The 21,820-nt window shown below is 41.7% G+C and overlaps 1 protein-coding gene across 2 annotated transcripts; it reads right to left on the reverse strand.

Moving 5' to 3' along the window:
- Positions 1-4,126: 4,126 nt before the first annotated feature.
- Positions 4,127-20,446, reverse strand: COIL (coilin). 2 transcript variants are annotated; one of them, XM_055331782.1, is made up of 7 exons: positions 20,028-20,445; positions 12,521-13,631; positions 12,311-12,397; positions 11,822-11,869; positions 9,657-9,726; positions 6,660-6,748; positions 4,127-5,097 (listed from the first exon to the last, which is right to left on the reverse strand). In XM_055331782.1, the coding sequence occupies exons 1-7, from the start codon at positions 20,270-20,272 to the stop codon at positions 5,014-5,016; spliced, it is 1,734 nt and encodes a 577-aa protein (XP_055187757.1). In that variant the 5' UTR covers positions 20,273-20,445; the 3' UTR covers positions 4,127-5,013. The 2 variants fall into 2 exon arrangements, with proteins under 2 accessions (XP_055187757.1, XP_055187763.1); XM_055331788.1 differs by lacking the exon at positions 11,822-11,869 and having other exon boundaries at positions 20,028-20,446.
- Between the last annotated feature and the right edge of the window lie 1,374 nt (positions 20,447-21,820).

The following is a 21,820-nucleotide window of genomic DNA, read 5'->3' on the forward strand; positions in this document are numbered from 1 at the left end:
TGCCACACTTTTGCATGAATTGAGCCAGTGATACCACTTGGGCTCTGGATTCAGAAAGAAGAAAAGAAAAAAAGCCAGTTGCCTTAAGAGTGTCCTTGATAGAGCAGGGACAATTACTGTTATGAAACCATGACCTATAGAGGAACATTTGCTGCCACAGACCATAGAACAGTGGTGTTCTCACGGAAAGGCATGTTACATGGTGAGCCGAACTGCTCTTTTTGTGGAACACCATTGTCACTTGAAATAATTACTGACCGAGAACATGTGGTTGTTCAGACATGGGTCTGGCAGACATCTGCTTGACAATGAGCCAAGTGAGTCTCTCACTTCAAGAGGAACTGACTGTGTTAGTTGCCAATGAGAAAATTTGGCTAGAATTTTGGAAATCTATCTGCTATAGTGAACTGACAGTTTCCAATACTTAGAGGCTGGCTTGATGAGATCAGATATTTGGCAATATTAATAAATGTAATTTTTAAAAATCACATAATTAAATATTTGGGAGATGGCAGATTTCCAGCAAGGTCTGCCAGTACAGCATCACAGAAATTTCTCTGCCCTCCAGTGAGGTATGGCCACAACCTACCAACAGGCCCTCATCAGAGCCCCGGGGTGGGGTGGGGGGGTGGGCGGAGGTCTTGAGGAGTTAAGAATTAGTAATTCTTGATACTAAACTTTTCCTGTTTGAATTATTGTGCGGTTTCTCTCTAATTGGATCTAGGCCTTGCAAGCCAATGCTGAGAACAGAGCCCAAGGAAGAAAAACCAACCAGTAGTCATTACTGCAGAGGGAAGGGTAATCCTGCTGGTCCTCCTCATCTTTGAGTGGGAAGAGCTGTCTACTTGACATGGGGGAAATAGGGCATGGGTTGAAGGAGGAAGTTTGGAACAGCTCTTTTAGACATAAATAAGGAAGTTAAAAGAACCAAATAGTACCTACATTCTGAATAGGATAGTTCTCTCATCTGGGAAGTTTTTCTGAAGTCATCCCTTTAGAACAGTTAAAAATGACCCAACTAATCCAGATTTGGAAGTAGCTAAAAAAAAAAAAAAAAAAAAAGTTAGCAGGTAAGAAGTTAACACCACAGTGCCCCAGATGAGGACGGCAAAGCAGAGGTCAATTATATGAGGCGTGTGACTGGAGCTGGAGAACCTGCAGTTTTCAGAAGGGGAAAAAAGATCCAGCAGGATTTTGGACTAATAAAGTGTGGATCGCATGCAGTCTTTTTAGAGAGAGGTGAATGTCTAGGAGCAAAAGCAGTTTAGAATTTAATGCTGACCATGGCCATTGCAGCACTACTTACGATAGCCAAGATGTAGAAACCTAAATGCCCATCCACGAATGAATGGATAAAAAGCATGGTACACACAAACCACAGAGTATCATCAGCCTAAAAAAAAAAGGAAATCCTGCCATTTGTAACAACATGGATGGACCAAAGGGCACTATGCTAAGTGAAATAAGCCAATCGTAAAGATACAAATATTTCCTGATTCCATTTCTATAAACAGTTAAGAGGGTAGGTCTTGTGTGAAGTATTGTTACCATACACACAAAAAACAAACACAAAAGCAAAACCTGGCAAGAGGAAACTTTTGGAGGTGATGTTCATAAGCTTGACTGTGGTGATGGTTTCATGAGTGTATGCAGATGTTCAAACTCATCAAACTAAACATGTCTAATACGTGTAGTTTTTAGGATATCAATTATACCTCAATAAAGCTCTTTAAAAATAATTTTTAAAATCTAAAAGTAAAAACAGACGCTCAGTTAAAAAACAAAAAAAATGGGGCGCCTGGGTGGTTCAGTCCATTGTGTGTCTTCCTTTGGCTTGGGTCATGATCTGAGGATTCTGGGATCGGGTCCTGCATTGGGTTCCCTGTTACCTCTGTCTCTGCCTCTCCTCTGTGCTTGTGCATGTGCACTCTAATAATTAAAATCTTAAAAAAAAAAAAAAGAACGTAATGGTGAGCAGACAACCCGAGGATGGACCAAACTGAGCTGTGGGGGCAGAAGGCTCATTAGCCGGAAGTTTCATGTTCCAAACGACACAGGCAGCAGGGGGGAAGGGTGTAGAGAGCATACTACTGCTTACACTCAGGCTGAGACACAGGAGCTTTAGGGACAGTCACTAAAACACCTTGGGGAAAAATACTGCTCTGAAACTACACTAGACTTTCTCCTCTAGCTGTATTGTCTTTGGCAAGTTACTCAATATTACATTGAGAAGAGTTAGATGTGTAACTACTTGAAACCAACAGGCTAGAACTGGTCTCTGAGTACTTGCTACTTCCTCATCTATAACAGGACCACCAACCCAAAACAAGTGAGGCAAAGACTTCGTCTCTGGCAGGTACTCTTTGCCCAGCATCTTTCTTCATCTCCCTTCTTCTCTCACTCCTGGGATAAACTGCATAGACTTGCCACATCAGACAACGATCTGATTTCAAGCAAGAAGAAATACAGCTACTTTTTACATGGTGATCCAGTAAACACACATGGATATATGTAAATTCTGCTTTCTTAAAGATTTTATTTATTTGAGAGAGAGAGAGAGAGAGTGAGCACACGCATACACAAGCAGGGAATGGAGAGGCAGCGGGAAAGGGAGAAGCAGGCTCCTTGCAGAACAGGGAGCCCGACATAGGAATCAATCCCAGGATCCTAGGATCATGACCCAAGCCAAAGGCAGACGCTTAACCAACCGAGCCATCTAGGTGCCCCTGTAAATTGTTTTATAAAGAAAATGGAAATTTATTGAATACAGTATTTTTCTATCATACTGCATCTGTCAAAAAGGTTGTGCCCTCTAATTTGACATCATGACCCTTCTAGTAACTTGAAAAACACCACTAGAGAGGAGAAAGGGGACTCATAAACTGATTATAATCTTGAAGAAAAGACACCCTGAGGTCAACACTTCCATTTGGTCAATGCTTACTATCTTTTTTTAACTGAAATGTAATTGACATGTAGCAGTTTCAGGTGCACAACATGACTCGATATTTGCATATACTCTTTGCAAAACAATAACTATAATAAACCTAGTTAACATCTACCACTATGTATGGAAAACATTTTGCAATGAGAACTTTTAAGATCTATTCTCCTAGAAACTGTCAAGTATAGAATATGGTATTATTAACTATAGTCACCATGCTGTACATTACATGCCCATGACTGATTTTATAACTGGAAGCTTGTACCTTTTACCCCTTTTGCCCAATTTGTCCACCACTGACAACCATGAATCTGTTCTCAGTATTTGAATTCGTTTTGGCGGGGGAGCAGGGGAATGGTGGTGGTGATGGTGGTGATGTTTAGATTGCATATAGAAGTGAGATTATACAATATCTTTCTCTGACTTACTTCACTTAGCATAGTGCCCTCAAGGTCCATCCATGTTATCGCAAATGGCAAGATTTCATTCCTTTTCATGGTTGAATAAAAAGTACATACATATACATATACCACATTTTCTTTATCCGTTCATCTGTCGATGGACACTTGTTTCTGTATTTTGCCTATTGTAAATAATGCTGCAACAAACATAGGGATGCATACTGGCTGCACCAAATTTATATTCCCACCAACAGTGGATTCCCTTTCCTCCACATTCTCACCACATCAACACGTGTTATTTCCTGTCTTTTTGATAATATCCATTCTAACAGTTCTGAGGTGATACTGAGGTTTTGATTTGCATTTCCTTGATAATTGATAATGAATGATATTGAACATTTATTCATATGCCTGCTGCCCCTTACTAGTTACCTTGTTTTTCAGATCCTGGAAAGAAAGTGTGCTACGCAAGAACCCTAGTGCCAAGATCCGATCATTCACGTTGATCTCACTCTTTCTGGAGTAATACTTCCCATTACAGATCAATGTGTGTGTATTTATTAATACACACTTGATACACATTAATGTCATGCAGGTTAAAACTGGACAGCACCACCGGCCCAATAGCCCCTAGATCTAATGCATCTCACTGGACTAAGCTTTGCAACGATAGACTCTTCAGTCAAAGCAGACTTTCCTGTTCCAGAACATTTGTATCTCTCGTGTTATTGTGAAATAAGACGGCAGTTTGCAATACTCAACTAAACATGATGACTCAGCATGGAAGTTTAGTTCAATATGATTTTATTTAAAAATTTGCAAAGCTGAAGGAGGAACCTAATCTTTGTTAAAAGGAAGCAATTTTCACAGTATATATTTAGCCATTTTAGCTTTGTGTTGAATAATAACAGAAACCAGAGTTTCTGTTCAGTCCTCACTCCAGCACACTCAGCCAGGTACTTGGGATCTTATAGTAAGATAACAGGTTCCCTGGCCTGAACTCCTAGGAAATCCCCTCACCCAGGTGGAATACCAGTTCGTCCCCAGGCAAACATACAAAGTCTTATTTTCATTGCTCTACCCAGGGCTCTGGAAATCCTCAATTTTAAAGTTGAGAAAAATGTGAAAGGATTCTTTAACTCATCGCCTGCAACAAACCCAGTTACTTTTAAATTCTTGACAGTTACAAGTATAAAATACTTGCAATTTATAAGATGTTCCACATTTAATGGAACAACTCGAATGTTAAAAAATTAGGTCAAGTAACATGCTTTCGTGTTTTAAGATGTTACTTCATAGAACTTACTGAGACAAGATATGCAGCATTTTCTTGTACTTGGTGTTATAAACTCCTACTGACGTTGGCTACTTGATGGTCAAAAAATAAATAAAAAAAGAGAAGAAACCATATATACTGATATATAACAATGCCTGCAGGGAATGTCATGTTTTAAATTTTGTTACTGAAATTAAGCCTAGAAGAAAAAAAAGATCTACAAAAAGCACATCCATGTTATTTTAAATGATGAGGTAGATTTTTTTCCTATGCAGTAAAGTGAACAAAAAATGCATACAACTTTCGAATCTTTTTTTTTTTTTCTTAAAGTTCAGGTTATAGTCGCTTTCACCAACAAAACATTTATAAACTATGAGGTGGAGAGGTCATCCTCAAGCAGGCTCTGTACTTGGTGTGGTACTCAGAGATTCAACAATCAATCTTGGGTCAATCAACTCCCTCCAGAAAACAGTGATCTGAGGAAAAACACAAAATATTTGGTTTAGAAGTTTCATTTTGAGGTCACAGAAGTTTTAGTTGGTTAAAAACTTCAGTCAAGTAAATTTCCATTTGTGCAGAATTGGCTGAAGAAGACCTGGAATGATCTGAGTCCCAGAAAGCTGAGTTCAATTAGGACAGAAGCACCTGTTTACCTAGAATGCAACTACACTTTACATTAAACACATTTCACCCTTCTCTCATTTCAAGCAGGGGGTGGGATGGGCTAGTGTGTGGGGCAGCTGGTTACCCAGGGTCAAGAGGATTTGCCCAACCAGACCCTGTGGCTCAGTGGCACAAATACTCTTCATAGGCAGATGTGGCCCATTAGGGTTATTACTGGACTCCTGATGTTCCTTTGCACAGCTCAACAGTTCCTATCCTTTGCTACCTAAATCTAGGCGGTTCAGGTTTTACCAAGAGCAAATACTAACGCTTGGCCATGTGGATGAATCACGAGGGCCATCTAGTGTCAGAGAAAGGTTAATGAATGACAGGCTCTGCTTCAGGCCCCATTTAATAAGGCATAGAGAGGAAAGCTTCCAAGGTTTAATTTTCCAATGTAGTTTCCAAGAATACATTTCAACAAAAAAGTGAAGAGGCATACATTGCAAATAAAGAAGTACAGGAGACTTGGCCAAATCTGCTGATCCCACAGACCCTAAAAATGTATTTTTGGAATAAATCCCTAAAAGTGTCATCTATCCTAAAGACAAAGCAAAACATAGTCTGGTTAGGGTTTCTACAAGTTTACATTTCTAAAATGTGACTTTTCAATACTGAAAGTTACAAAATAATATCCATAAAATTTCAAATATAAACACCTTAAGAGGAAGCATTTTCTTAAATATAAATTCTATTTAGCTTAATGCTAGCACAGCCTCATGAGTCAGTCATTGCCAGCAACTCTGGAAGTGTGGCTGCCTAAAAGCTCTAAACCAGATATTTCCTAAAATGGCACTTTAAGGATTTAAGCAGAAGTCAAAAGACAGAATCGTCATTTTATGTCATTCTTTGAAACCATCTATGCTGTTCTAAGTCACAATCACAGTAACAACCGGGAGGTAGTAGTAACTACAGGGAGGCATGATGGAGACTTCCAGGGGGGCTGTTATTAATGTTCCGCTTCTTGACCTAGGTGCTGGTGATACGGGTATGTTCATTTGTGACAATTGTTCAAGCTATATATTTAAGTATACTTTTCTCAATGTATATATCAATAAAGTTTTTTAAATACACTATTCTTTTCTACCAAAACCGTGACATAACTATGATTTTATGCAACTCTGTAGCCTTCAATAAGACTTTGCTGTTTGTGCGCCTTGTCACATAGGCTCTTTGAGATCCAAGATGGCACCCTAACTTGGCACTGGACACTGAAACTGCCACCCTGTAGGCAGACCAGGGATCCCAGGGCCTACATCTTTTATGGCTTTAAGATAGGCAGTTCAGGAAGCTGCAATGTCACCTTCTAGACCACCAGTAGCCAGTGGAGAGAGACTGAACAACCAAGCAATCCCAGGAAGAGAAGCGTGCCTACCCTCTTCTCCTGCGTCACAGCGTACTCCACTACCTCAGTTCCGTTTTCGTTGTGATAAACCAAATCAAATTTCCCAGGTTCTTTCATGGCTGAAACCAGACGGTAGGAAGGAGAGACAATAAGTCATTTCCCGGTAGTGAAAATGTTCCTCTACAGGGAACTTATATCATTAGAAAAACAACCACAAACAAACTGTCCACTGATGTAGAGGCTGGGTATGCACATGAAAGCATGGAGTGCTCAGTGACAGAAGACCCTTAAAAAACCTTGTAACAAAAACAAAACAAAACAAAACAAAACAAAAAAACAACAACCCTGTAAGAGCACAAGGAGTTTCTTGGTCATTTATCAGAAACAATCTTTCCTTCATCAAAAAATAAACAAGCTTGACACACTGTTATTAGTACCCTCAGAAAAAAAAATATGTGTAACCGTTAGGTAATCCAAAAGATCACTGATATGTTCCAGCAGGGAAAGGCAATATGAATTCTGCAAAATTTGTCTATCTTGCTCTGTGTCCTCAGAAATTAAACATGCTTACAACTTGATAATACAGCAGTCCTCACTTTGTATGGTAGTGTGAGGCTATAAAAATGACCATGCAGGCTGAAATCATGCAAAACAATCTGAATAATCAAATGGGGAGAATTATCAGGACCTTTTAAAAATTGTCAAAACATTAAAACCTATTGTACTGGGAGATGAAAAAAGAGTAAATATAGTACACTGTAATCTAAAACACCAGAAAGACTGAGAATTAATGTCCTATTTCTTTGTTAAGAAACTTATGTGGGTACTTGGCTTGCTTAGTCGGTAGAGCTGTGTAACTCTTGATCTTGGGTTTGTGAGTCTGAACCCACACTGGGTGTAAAGATTACTTAAAAATAAACATCAAAAAAAAAAAAAAAGGAAACGTATCAAGAGTGGTTTGAATAGTGCTTGCCTTCCTGTCACGTGACAACACAGAGTAAGAATCTTTTCTACACCTTGCAGAACCAACAGACTCCTAAGTGTGGATGAGCTTTGAGTATTTTATCCTTTGAGCTCTTAGCATGAACATGAAATAGCTCTCAGAGCTCCTCTGTTTCTTTTTTGCAACTGTGTGACATTTTTGCTGATGTTACTTTGGGGACCTCTTCATCCCTTTTGTTACCACCACCCTTCCTCATTTATGTCAAGGAGTTCACATAAACTGCAGTGCCAACATCCCTTTGGTTAGCTGTTTCTTCTAACCCCACTTCATTTGAACACCTCTTGGATGTAACCTCCAGAATCATCACTTTTTGCTTCTTTGTTGTACTTTCATCTTTCTTGACCAATTCCCTATCTCAATTAACTATTTTTGTAAAATGCCATGTAGGAGGCAGCACAACTACATGCATTGCTGTGTGTATGGAAATAGACTAACAGATGCACAGTGACCAATCACCAGGAGACTTGGAAGTGATGTGATTGGTCACTAATCATGATGGGCATCTGTAATTTACAGTGATTTGTGGACCAAAAAGGTAGCAGTACTTTATGCAGTTATTCACAGTTCACAGCATACCTAATATCATTGAAACTGTTGTTATTTAACCAAGCCAAGGTAACTAAAGTTCATATATATATCTCAGAACCATGCAAAGTGAGGACTATCTGTATTTCTATTAGTGAACAGATAAAGCCATTTCTAGATGCTCCAAAGAAGAAAAGTCTAATTGGATGTTCTCACTGTCAATCACCTGAGACAAGCAGTGCTCAGGCTGTGTCCATGGAATCTGACCATGAACAAACTTCTCTGTCCACCATTCCTAGGAAGGGAGATTTCTTCAAATAAAACCTAATCAAAAGAAAGCTAGAAAACCAATTTAAGTTATATCTAATCATTTACTTAATATAAAGGGATTCTGCTGGAAAACTAACTTCTGTGTACTGGAGCTTTGAATCTCCTACCCACTACAATACTTAAATACAAACAGAATACAACTAATTGCCTTAGGGTCTGCTAAAGAAAGAGGGATCTCTCCTGCTCCCTGGCCAGGAACCCCTACAACACAACACAACTGAAGCCATATACAGTAAAAGCTCTCTTATTCCTGGATTTTAGAACCAATAACAGGTGAGGTGAATCGGAGATAAAGCAGGGAAGCAGGGACGCCTTTGGCTTCAGGGTGTTATCCTGGAGTCCCAGGATTGAGTCCCGCATGGGGCTCCTTGCATGGAGCCTGCTTCTCCCTCTGCCTATGTCTCTGCCTCTCTCTCTCTCTCTCTTTCTGTGTCTCTCATGAATAAATTTTAAAAATCTTAAAAAAAAAAAAGGCAGGGAACCATTTGAAATAATGTGTGAGTGTGTGCACACATACACTTTAGACATTTTATTTTAACTTAACATACAAAAGTATGTTCATTTGCTAATCTTTTGAAATAGAGCTGAGTAGGCCTTAGGAGCCCACTGACTAGTCATCTTTCTTTTATAAACCATATACTTAAAGTATGTCTGCAATTTCTACAATTTCCAGTTCTGAGGTTTCTTTTTTTTTAAAGGGATGCAAGAATGCAAACACTAGCAAGGCAGTCTAAGTTCAGAATCTTCCAGATTTTTACCAAATTCCTCCCAATCTCTTATAGCAGATCCACCCATGCATAATTCAATAGTAAATTTCTTAGTTACACTCTTGGGTCTGCATTCAATTTGGGTTTCACAGAAATAATTCTTTTTATAATCAGTGTATATGAGTTTATGTAATTTTTATGAAATTACATAATTACAGGAATAAGAACAACTTGCCCAACAGCTTTGGAAACAAATCCAATAACCCTTAGCAGCCACACACCTCCACTAGAAGGAGCATAGGTCCCAAGGGCTTACTCTGTGCTGGGGGTAGGTGGAGGGGGTTAGTGGAGATTTAGCCACAGAGGCCAAGGCAGGGAGCAGCCCCTGAGTATAAAAGCTATGTAGAAAGCAAAGTAGATATGAAGAGCCTAAATTTTCAAATTCTTTTCTAGAAAACTCACCAGGTAAGGATGAAAGAATTTCTATATCTACTTGCTGGGTCTCTGGATTGTGGCTTAGTATTTTTCCTTCCTTTCAAAAATAAAAGTCCAAGTCAAAAACCAACATGTGAAACACTTCAAATATACTAAAACCACCGAATTATACAATTCAAAATGGTTAAAATTGTCAATTTTACATTATATAAATTTTATCTCAGTATTCAAACTTTCTATTAATAAATCAACTTGTAGGAGAAATAAAACTCCCACACCCCAAGCCAATATTTCCCCTGGTCTAAATCATCCCAGGGGTAAGTATCACATATATATAGGCATAGCTCCTGTAGCCCAAAGCCTGCTAATTATTCAAACTAGCCAATTCTAAACTGTTCCCCCATCTTGCCTTGCCTATCCCAGGGAAATACCAATAAAGTCCCTGGCCCAGGTTCTGGGCCTCTGCCTGCCTCTGCCTCTGAATGGCACCCAGATGCTTTCCCCCAGGGGCCTGCACAGCATGGCATTCTCTGCCCCCTCAGGAAATATAAGTAATAAATTCTTCTTTCATTGCACTAATTCCTGTGGTATCACTCAGTCACCTCTATTGATTAAAATCCCACATATAAGTATGTACACATGAGACAGGGTCAAGGGCAGAGGAGACTACATTCTTTGAAGACAGATTTGACTTCTGAAGCAAGCTTCAGGAAAAAACAGCCAGTAATTGAGCTAGATAACAGCACTTGAGGTCAAAGCAAAAAAAAAAGGTGGGACTCATTTTCACCCTGCAAATGGTTTTCAAAATAATTTCCAGAAAGTTCTAAAAATACTGGGAAAGTAAGCAGATAGCTTTCTAGGGTAATAACTGTGATGACCAACATTGATTTACTACGCATTTTTAAAAATCGGTATTATCTAGACTCATAATATGTAGAGGCTGTAGGACATATCAATTCTATATTTATCTCTATCTCCTCATATATCACTATGGTAAGGTGACAAAACATCCTGGTTTGCCCTAGACAGGTCCATTTACATTTTCCTTCCAGGATAGTTATTGATATAATATTAACCCTTTTCACTCACAAGTAACCTGCTTTAGATAACTTCTATGTCACCTACATTAAGGGACTAAGATGAAAAATATGATAAAATACCAATTACCCAGAACTGACCTACCAAACCCCTTCATGAACTGATTCTTCTTCTAGTTTGCTTTTGAAGAAAGGTTCTTACCAGGATTTTAAAAGTTTTACAAGGTTTTTTTTTAAAAAAAAAGGTCTTCCAAGGTATCAACTCAAATTAAATCAAATCTCCTTGTACTTTTTTTTATTACTATGTTGACATTACTAATCATTGTTTTTTAAATGGTCTTATATTTTGCATATTACATCAAAATAAGAAATAATGCATTCTAACAAAATTTTGAAAGAGTGAAAAAGGGAAGGAAACATGTAATTCTGTAATCTCACTGGAGTAAAACTTTTCCTGAAGTATGATAAAGCTCATGCCAATGTGAAGTCCCACACAGATGCGTAGTGAATAAATTCCAAGGATAATATTTGTGGGTTACCTGTGGTTAACAGATAATGCAAAAGGGGCCATGCTTGACCATAAGAACCTGCAATAATCCACAGTTATACAGATTCCTATGATGAAAATAATCAAATTTTCTGACTGAGAACTATTTATTATTTCCTTTCAAAGTTTACGATCTGGGGGAGTGGCATTCAGATAAGCTTGCAAGTATTAAAGCTGATTAGAAAAAAAGGACTTGGGCAGCTCCGGTGGCTCAGCGGTTTAGCGCTGCCTTCGGCCCAGGGCCTGATCCTGGGGACCTGGGATCAAGTCCCACGTCGGGCTCCCTGCATGGAGCCTGTTTCTCCCTCTGCCTGTGTCTCTGCCTCTCTGCCCCTCTTTCTCTCTCTCTCTCTTGAATAAATAAATAAAATCTTTAAAAAAAAAAAAAGCTTAAAACTCATCACTGCCCTACATTCATCCCCAAGTGCAAGGAAAACCCTGAGAGCTCCACGGAGAGACTATTAAAAAGTTTACATTTTGAAAATGTGCGCATCTTCTACTTGACATTATTTACTCCAAAAAATCAAAATTATCCATATTAGCAGCAGCAAATATGACTTCAGCTTCTTTAATATAAAGACAGTTATTTTTTAAATAAACAGCCTTACCTTATAGTCAGAGACATCAGGAGAATAATTGGATGTTAGTTCCAAAAGCTAAAAAAGAAGAAAGAGCCCACAAATACACAAGCTCTGCAGTTCCTCTCCTCTGCCCCTGAGAAAATGTGCTGGGTTGGGGTACCCACCCCACCGCTCTGGGTGCCCTACCATGAACTTGTGGCAAAACAGGTATACAAGCATTCTAGTGGAAAAGGTTTCTTTGGTTTGGGGCAGGAGGCTGGGAGGGCAGGGTTTGTGATTATATAAAGCTTTTTTTATTGAGCACTTACTATGTTCCAGCACCAGGCTAAGCCATTTTTATTCATTCAGAAAACAGTAAGTAGGCACCTATTACATGCTAGGCACAAGAACAGGACAGATATGATCTGGAAAGGCTCTGTATACATATACATATATAATTGTGACCTGCTAATGAGTAAATTTATTCGGAGGCAAGGTAATCTTCTTTGTTATAATTGTTATGCTTTCAAAATATACCTTAAAAGCAATCTTTTCTCCAACTTGAGGAGCAGCTGCTAACAGTGGTAACAAACTGTAGTCCTTCTTGTGTGTCTCTATTGGATTCTGAAAAACAGCATTAGTCATGTGACTTTGTTAATGGTGAAAAAAAGCAAACCCGTGACATCTACTCCAGACACACCCCATGGGAGAAGGGAAAGAGGTACACTCAGGAGAAATAATACTTGCCTGGATAATAGTGGATGTGTTTGTTACCATTTCATTCAATTGTTGGTTCTTCTGATATTCAGCTTTTCTATTTAACACAAAGGAAACAGCCTGCCCTCGGCCTCGGCCTCTCCCCCGCATCCCCCGACCCCTAGCCCCCTTCCAGGAAAGAAGGTCCTCGCCTCTCCCCCAACCTCTGCCCAAAGTGGTGGGGAGAGTCACGTTGGGAGGAGGCCCAGGAGGGGCCTGCCTGACCCCGTTTGCGTCAGAGTGCTTCCACCCAGCAGCACTGGGAGTCTGTGCGCAGGGCCCCGGGCCAGGACAGCCTCGTCCGGCAAAGAGGCCTACTGGCTTTAGGAAACCTGCAGCACGCTCTGGGGTACTCTTCGACACTGTGCACTGGTCATCTGACTCTGAGCTAGAGTCGGAACTAGAAGATGATGTTCTGGTTGTCTTGCCCTTGACAGCGGGAGAGTTAAAGCCAATTTTGGTGGCCACTTTGTTTGCAGCTGTGGTTTTGGTAGAGAGTCCTTCCTTTGATATCTCAGTTGATATTTTCTCTGAGGAATTTCTGACCTCCAAGATGACATGGCTGAGACCATCACTGGTTGATTCATGATAGGACTCAGACTCTGAGGAGGAAATGGGACTATCTTTTGTACTAATGCCTGCACCACTTTTCCTTTTGGTTTTGACCAGGCTGCTTCTAGCAGGTGAGCCCTTTGGAGGACCACCGTTGGGGATGGCCCAGTCCTTCGCTGACTGTGCTTTGGAAGACCTGGAGTTCTTTGCCTGTTTTTTATATTCACATTTCTCCTTTCTCTTTGGTGATTTTCTTTTGGTTTCTTCGTCATCACCATCCACTACACTACATGTGGCTTTGTTTTTCCTCTTGCTTTTTTTCCTCACACTCAGATCTGTGACAGTTTTTGGTTCTAGGTCCAAAGTCTTCTCGTTATTGTTCTCTTGCCTCTTCCAATGCTTCTTTGAATTTTTATAATCTAGTTCAGTTTCTTCACCCTCCTCCAACTTAAATGCCCTCTTCTTTGCTTTTCTAGGTAATAAATGACTATCATCACCATTCTTGACCGTCACGGTATTCTCAGCAGCTGCTCTCTCTTCTAATTTAACTCTATCAAAACAACAAGAGAGAAGGCTGCAGTGAGTAATTCATAAGCATTTCTCCAGGACACAATTACATACTGAGATGACTGTAGACATTCCTGCCATCAGTCAATGAAAAAATGTCAAATCACTGAAGGATAAAAGACTCTTTTTGACAAACTGGCCTATGTGGTATCATGGTCAACTGTCAAACGAATAGTTTTATTTTTTTTAAATCTTCCTCTGTTGTTCTTTTTTTTTTAAGATTTTATTTATTTATTTATTCATGAGAGACATAGAGACAGAGAGGCACAGACACAGGAAGAGGGAAAAAGAAGGCTCCATGCAAGGAGCCCGACATGGGACTAGATCCTGGGTCTCTAGGATCACACCCTAGGCCAAAGGTGGCGCTAAACTGCTGAGCCACCCAGGCTGCCCATGACTAGTTTTATTTATTGAATATCTACTCCATCCCAAATATTTTCTAGACATTTTCTTTCATCTAAATGCCACATGAAGTAGGTTTCCATTTTAAAACAGATCAGACAAGTAAGCAACTCAAGATCCACAAGGCAGCAGAAATGACATTCAAACTGTAGTTTGTCTAACTTCAAAGTTCAATCTTTCCACACTACTATGTTACCTATTCCAAATGGTGATAATGCAGAGTATCCACTTTTGTTTTTATATATGGACTGCTTTTTCTTAAAATCAGATTTTACTTTTATTTTGTTGAATTTTAGGAAAGAATTCTAACAATTCATAACAGCCATTATAAAATTCCATGATAACCTATGATGATTAATTTTATGTGTCAACTTGCCTGGGCCTCGGGTGCCCAGAGATTTGGTGACACACTGCTGGGTTTGTCTGTGAGGGTGCTTCTAGATGAGATTAACATCTGAATTGGGAGACTAAATCAAAAAGATTGTCCACCCTAATGTGAGTGGGCCTCATCCAATCCACTGAATGCCTGAACCGGATCCCCTCTCTCTGTCTGAGCTGTCAGCCTTCTCCTGCCTTCAGACTCAGCCTAGGACTGGAACTTACACCATTGACTTCCCTGGACCTCAGGCCTTCGGACTTGGACTAGGCGTATATCATCGGTTCCCCTAGGTTTCCAGCCTGCCAAATGTAGATCTTGGGACCTCTGAGCCTCTATAATCTCATGAGCCAATTCCTTATAACACATTCAATTCTATATGTATTTATTATCTCCTATTTTTTCTATTTCTCTGGAGAACCCTAACATACACTCCATCCAAAATGATTATAATAGTGAAGGAATTCTGTTGTTCGGTGAACTGGCAACAGCTAATTCTAATATGTGCAGTCCAAAGATGGAAAGCTGAGAGTGTCCCCAATGTCAAGTATATAGTGGGGGCTCAAAATTGCCTGCTAAAAACAAACATTCTAGGGACGCCTGGGTGGCTCAGATGTTGGGTGTCTGCCTTTGGCTCAGGGCGTGATCCCGCAGTCCTGGGATCAAGTCCCGCATTGGGATCCCTGCATGGAGCCTGCTTCTCCCTCTACCTCTGTCTCTGCCTCTCTCTCTGTCTCTCTGTCTCTCTGTCTCTCTCTCTCTCTGTGTGTCTCATGAATAATTAAATAAAATCTTTAAAAAAAAACATTATACTTTTAATACATTTATATCTAGCTATACATTTCATCAAGTTTTCTTAGTGACCACAGAAAGATTAATCATATTTGAAAATAAGGTATAAGTGGTGGATAAGCAGATACAAGCAATTTTTAAAATGTTTATGGGATAGTAATGCTGTGATTTATTGCAGTGTGGTAGTTGGAAAAAACATCCATTATTCTTCAGAGTACACAAATACACAGATATATACAAATCAAATTAAAATCAAAGCTACTGATATCAGGATAAAGAAAGAAATAAAAGTCCCTCTATTCCCAGGATGGACCTCAGCATCTAGCAGCAAGGAAGTAGTTCTCAAATGGGCAAAAACTAGGTTGGCATCCTGTGAACCCAAGAACCACTGAGGAACTTACAGAATATTGGATTGTCCCTTGACATTCTTAATTTGTTTTACCTATAGCAGTGTATTGCTAAATATTCAAGCCTCAATTCTGAGGTAACCAATTAGGACCAAATTTTTCATCAAACTTTGAAAATGGTGGGACATCTGGGTGGCTCAGGAGTTGAGTGTCTGCCTTTGGCTCAGGGTGTAATCTAGGGATCTGGGATCAAGTTCTGCATAGGGCTCCTTGTGGGGAGCCTGCTTCTCCCTCTGCCTATGTCTCTGCCTCCTTTCTCTCTCATGAATAAATAAATAAATCTTAAAAAAAAAAAAACTTTGAAAATGGTTGCAATACTCTTGGTTCAGTCACTGTGGCTCATTAAATCACTGGAACACAGCACCGGCTGCCTTTCAGAGGAGCTTGTAACACCATCATGCTTTCAAAAGGAGCCCTTGGCACCACCTCAACCATTCTGAAGGCATCGATCTGTGGATATTGATATGAAGGTATGACCTGTGACTACTACAGCCTCACTATCTCTCCTATTCCTGAGAAGAAGCATTTCTACTTGGAACACTGTAAGATTGAGAGACAAAATGTCATCCAGAGGATGAGAAACAGTTCATCTGGGTCTGCTGAGTTACCATTCCTTTTAGGGAATACACTCTCCCTGGCAATTCCTTTATTTCTCTAATTGGATCACAGACAACAAATGTAGCCTTCCTTGTACAAAGAGAAGTGAATTACCTAGGTAATTAGCAATGAAAGAGATTTAATTCCAAGAAAATTTTAAAACAGACTCTCCACCGTTCATGCAAACTCTTTGGACAAACTGGGTAGTATTATCAAAATGAGAAGCGCTTCCTTTATTTATTTATGTATTTAAGATTTATTTATTTGAGAGAGCACGCACCCAAGCAAGTGGGGGGAAGGGCAGAGGGAGAGAATCTTTAAGCAGACTCCCCCATTGAGCACAGAGACCAACTTATGGGATTCAGTCTCAGGACCCATGAAATCATGACCTGAGCAGAAACCAAGAGTCAGATGCTCGACCAACTGAGCCACCCAGCCACCCGAAAATGCAAGGTACTCCCTTTAAGTGTGAAATTTCACTTCTAGGATTCTATCACATAGAAATACAGCCACGCCCAACTGCACAGCCAGATACTCCAAACCCACCGCCTACCAAGGCCAAAGTGATTGGATTCAAATCCTTCTTCTGCTACTTTAAGTAAATTTTTAAAATATTACCTCATTTATAAAAATGGAAATAGTGATAATTATAATATTCAGATGAACTATCATATATGTTTAGAGCAGTGCCAGACTCTGAGCAAGTAGTATCCAAATGTTAACTCTAATTTTTATTAAAACAATAATTATAAGTCCTCTGACAGCAGGAGTTGGTGGGTTTTTAATGAATTTGTCTCAAGAAATGGGGGTGAAGGCAGCTCCAGTGGCGCAGTGGTTTAGCGCCGCCTGCAGCCGGGTCGTGATCCTGGAGACCCGGGATTGAGTCCCGCGTCGGACTCCCTGCATGGAGCCCGCTTCTCCCTCTGCCTGTGTCTCTGCCTCTGTCTGTGTGTGTGTGTGTGTGTGTGTGTGTGTGTGTGTATGAATAAATAAAATCTTAAAAAAAAAAAAAGAAATGGGGGTGAAATTCAATAAGAAAAGTAAAAAGGTAGAGCTGCACTCTCTTTGGGTCCCCTCAGTCCCTGCAGGCTCCCTCCTGCCTGGCTGCTGCATTATCACCTTCATAGAGGTCGAGTTACTTGACCAAGGGAACACAGCTAATGAGTCATGATTCAAACTAGGGTTCTGACTCCAGACCGTGAACTTTTTTTTTTAATTTTTTATTTATTTATGATAGGGAGAGAGAGAGAGAGAGAGAGAGGCAGAGACACAGGCAGAGGGAGAAGCAGGCTCCATGCAGGAGCCCGATGTGGGATTCGATCCCGGGTCTCCAGGATCGCCCCTGGGCCAAAGGCAGGCGCCAAACCGCTGCGCCACCCAGGGATCCCCAGACCGTGAACTTTTAATCATTCTGCTCTCTTGCCTTTCACACAATACTGAACAAAAGTAACTCATATTGTTGGCATAAATACAGACCTGTACAACTTTTTCTGGAGGCCAATTTGACGGTACTTATCAAATTTTAAAATCTGACCAAAAAGTACCTCTTCTAGGAATGTATGCTGCTGAACCACTGCCCAAGTACACAAAGATATACAAGACCATTCACTATAGCAGTACATAACAGCAAAAAACAGAAAACAACTGTCATGGGGGGCAAGCTGGCTGGCTCAGTCAATGCAGCATGTGACTCTTGATCTTGGGGTTATAAGTTTGAGCCCCACATTGTATGCAGAGATTACTTAAAAATAAAAATCTTAAAAAAAAAAAAGCCATGGTCTAAATATTTGTGTCGCTGCAAAATTTGTGTCGCTGAAATCCTAACTACCAAATGTGATGGACTTAGGAGGTGGGGACTTTAGAAGGTGCTTATGTAATGAGAGTGGAATCCTCACGAACCAGATTAGTGCTCCTGTAAGACAGACCCTACAGCCCTCCCTAGTCCCTTCTGCAGTGAGGGCACAGTGAGAAGGTGCCATCTATGAACCAGAAAGCAAGCCTCACCAGAATCTGCTGGCATCTTGATCTTGTACTCCCCAGCCTCTAGAACCGTGAGAAATAAATGCCTGTTATTATAGCAGCCCAAATGAATTAAGATAACCTAATACATCCATTAGTAAGAGGTTGGTTAAATAAATTGACATGGTCATGTAAAAGAATACTACATAGCATTTAAAAAGAATGATTACCCCAAACTTAACTGAGGATACTTCTAGAGAGGGGGGATGTGGGAAGAATATGAGAGAAGACAAATAAGGAACTTTTTACCCCGAACTATTTTGAAATACTTTTTTTCATCTGTCAGAGTAGAAAAAGTCAGGTTCTGGGGGCTTCAGAGAATGGGCTATGAGGAAATGGCCATGGCACTGGGGAGAATCCTTGCAAGCCTCCTGCTCCACCGTTCTTCATTAGATTTTTCTCAGTACTCCCAGCAATTGTACAGAATCCCTCTGAGGTCAGACTTCTCTCTTCACTGAGTCAGGTTAGCTTTTGCCTCTACAACTCTCCTGTGCCATCTAACAAGTCCATCAAGGAACTGTGAAATTCCCTGACCATTTGTGTTCCACGATGACCTCTCTCCCTTCTCAATCATCTTCTGCGCTTAGCAGCACAACCTAGTATAATTATCCAGGCTGACTGCCTGAATCACACCAGAAGGTAATATGCAGAGGCATGAAACTAGTTATTTTGGTCTACTCCCACAATATTAGGAACCTTTAAGAAAAGAGACTATGCTTTCTTCTGTAGCTCTGAAGAAAGGTGAAATCTGTTGGAAGACAGAATGACTGAAAATAGGAAACCACAAAAATAAACAAAATTTTTCCAAATTCAGTTTTTTCCTAAAGTCCACCCCATCTATCACTGAAGCCAGCTGCAGAGGTATTTCTTATCACACACAATTATGCATTTGAAGTGTTTAGGAGAAATTCTGCCTGCCATTGTGCTGTATTTATTTCTTCTAACAGCTGTCATGGATTGCTTTTGACATTAATTTCATCAGAAAGAGTATAATTCCCAGGGATCCCTGGGTGGATCAGAGGTGAAGCGCCCGCCTTCAGCTCAGGGCGTGATCCTGGAGTCCCAAGATCGAGTCCCGCGTCCGGCTCCCTGCATGGAGCCTGCTTCTCCCTGTGCCTGTGTGTGTCTCGTGAACAAATAAATAAAACCTTAAAAAAAAAAAAAAGGAGGCCCTGAATAAATTAGTCCAAAAATCCAAACTGATACGATCACGTCTTAGCATTTTATCAACACAAATCAACCACACGTATACGTTTCATACCACAACGGCGCCTGGATACTCAGCATCATTTTTTTTTTTTTTTTTACTTCTAAAAGCACATTTAAAACCATGTTCTTTTCCGAGTCGCAAGCCACAAGGTCCCAAACGCCCGTGTAAAAGAACCACAGAGCCCCCACGAGCGGCGGCGGCGGCGGCGGCGGTCTCCGCAGCTCTCGCAGGAGCGCGAAGGCAGGGCGAACGCACGCTCCGGAGAGAACACGGCGGATGCGGTCCGCCTGGGCGCCGCGCACCCGGCCCCGCGCCGCGCTAGGCGGCCGCCCGCGGGTCCCGGGGCCAGCTCGGGGCGCTCCGGGCCCGCCGCTCCGGCCGCGCCGCCTGACAGCCCCGCCCCCCCCCCACGCGCGGCCTCCCGGGAACCCCCGCGCCGGGGGCCTGCGCAGGCGCGGCCCCGGCCCTCTCCCCACCCCTCTCCCCACCCCCCCCGCACCGCACCGCACCGCGGGCCTGCGCAGGCGCGTCCCCGGCCCCCCCCCGCCCGCGCCCCCGCCCCCGCGCCGCGCGCACCTGAGGCAGTCGTTGTCTCGTACCAGGCGCGCGCTCTCGGCCGGGGGCAAGAGCCCCCCCTCCAAGTAGAGGCCCAGGAGCGCCCCAGAACTGAAGCCGAAGCGCTGGCGGATGAGACTAATGAGATCCGTGACCACTCGGCATCTGTTCAAGTCGACAAGAAGCCAGAAGGCCGTGCAGTGCGGGGTCGCTGGCGGCGGATAATCAAATTGAAGCCGTAGCCTAACCGTCTCGGAGGCCGCCATCTTGCCCGGTGCTCAACGGAAGCCGAGAGGCTCCACAGGGCTACGGAGAGGCGTGCTCGGCGGCCCGCCCCCGACGGCCTGTTAACGTGTGCCCCCTATGGGCGCCAAGTGGCTACTACAGGCTCCGCAACCGGCGACAACGCCGTGGGGCTTACTGGGCTAAGAAAGAGGATGAGTGAATTCCTGTCCCGCTGAGCTCTGCGCGGGGTCCGGAATTTAGGCTACTCTCTGGATAAACAAACACTGCTTAGGGATCCCTGGGTGGCTCAGCGGTTTAGCGCCGCCTTCGGCTCGGGGCGTGATCCTGGATCGAGTCCCGCGTTGGGCTCCCTGCATGGATGGAGCCTGCTGCTCCCTCTGCCTGTGTCTCTGCCTCTCTCTGTCTGTGTCTCTCGTGAATAAATAAAATCTTAAAAAAAAAAAAATAAGCACTGCTTAGTAGTTGTCTTCTAAGATATTTGCTTTTGTACGGAAAAGAATCTCAAAAAACAGTAATCCCCCCAATACATTTAATTGACAAAATTTTTCATTGTAAAGAGTTGGAAAAGATGCAATTCCCAGTGTATTGTAAATGTCGCCGTTTTAAAATAAAGCCGTATGGACGCCGAGGTGGCTCAGTGGGTGAGTGTCGGCCTGCAGCTCAGGGCGTCGTCGCTTGGTTCCAGGATCAAGCCCCACGTTGGGCTCCCTGCAGGGAGCCTGCTTCTCCCTCTGCCTATGTCTCTGCCTCTCTGTGTCTTTCATGAATAAATAAATAAATAAAATCTTTTAAAAATAAAATTTTAAAAACAAAAAATTGTTAAAATGTAACAAAGTAAATGTAAAAACAAACACTTGACTTCCCAAAGGAGTGTTTACCAAGTTGCTAGAGTCATTTACATTCTCAATATCTGGGAAGGGTCTACTAAGACCAAGTGATGAGGGACCTCTGGATGGCTCAGCGGTTGAGCATCTGCCTTTGGCTCAGGTCATGATCCCGGGTTCTGGGATCAAGTCCCACATTGGGCTCCTTGTGAGGAACCTGCTTCTCCCTCTGCCTGTCTCTCTGCCTCTCTCTGTGTGTGTGTCTCTCTGCAGAGACACAGGCAGAGGGAGAAGCAGTCTCCATGCAGGGAGGCAACATGGGACTCAATCCCAGGTCCCCAGGATCATACCCTGGGCCAGAGGCAGCACTAAACCAATGAGCCACCCAGGCTGCCCTAAAGAAATAAAATCTTTAAAAAAAAAAAGACTTAAGTGATCATTATACCATTTACACTTAGAGGTGCCTGGTTTCTGGAGCTAAAATTAGATGAAACTGGGGTAAAAATGACAATTCCATTGAAATGGGGATTGTAATCAAAGACTTGTGTATTCATGGATAGGGTGATGGACATTTGTGAACTGTTATAGATTTATTAGCAATTTAATCTGATAGTTGAAATCAATTATGTTTATAAGAATGCATTTGAATTGAGAGAGCGTATCAATATCTAAGAGAAAGGAGTTAATCCCAATACAAGAAAGCTGTTCTCAAGTTCAGGGCATTACTAGATTTTATGTATCAAT

This window comes from Nyctereutes procyonoides, unplaced genomic scaffold, assembly GCF_905146905.1.
Source record: "Nyctereutes procyonoides isolate TBG_1078 unplaced genomic scaffold, NYPRO_anot_genome, whole genome shotgun sequence".
NCBI classification, from domain to species: Eukaryota; Metazoa; Chordata; class Mammalia; order Carnivora; family Canidae; genus Nyctereutes; species Nyctereutes procyonoides.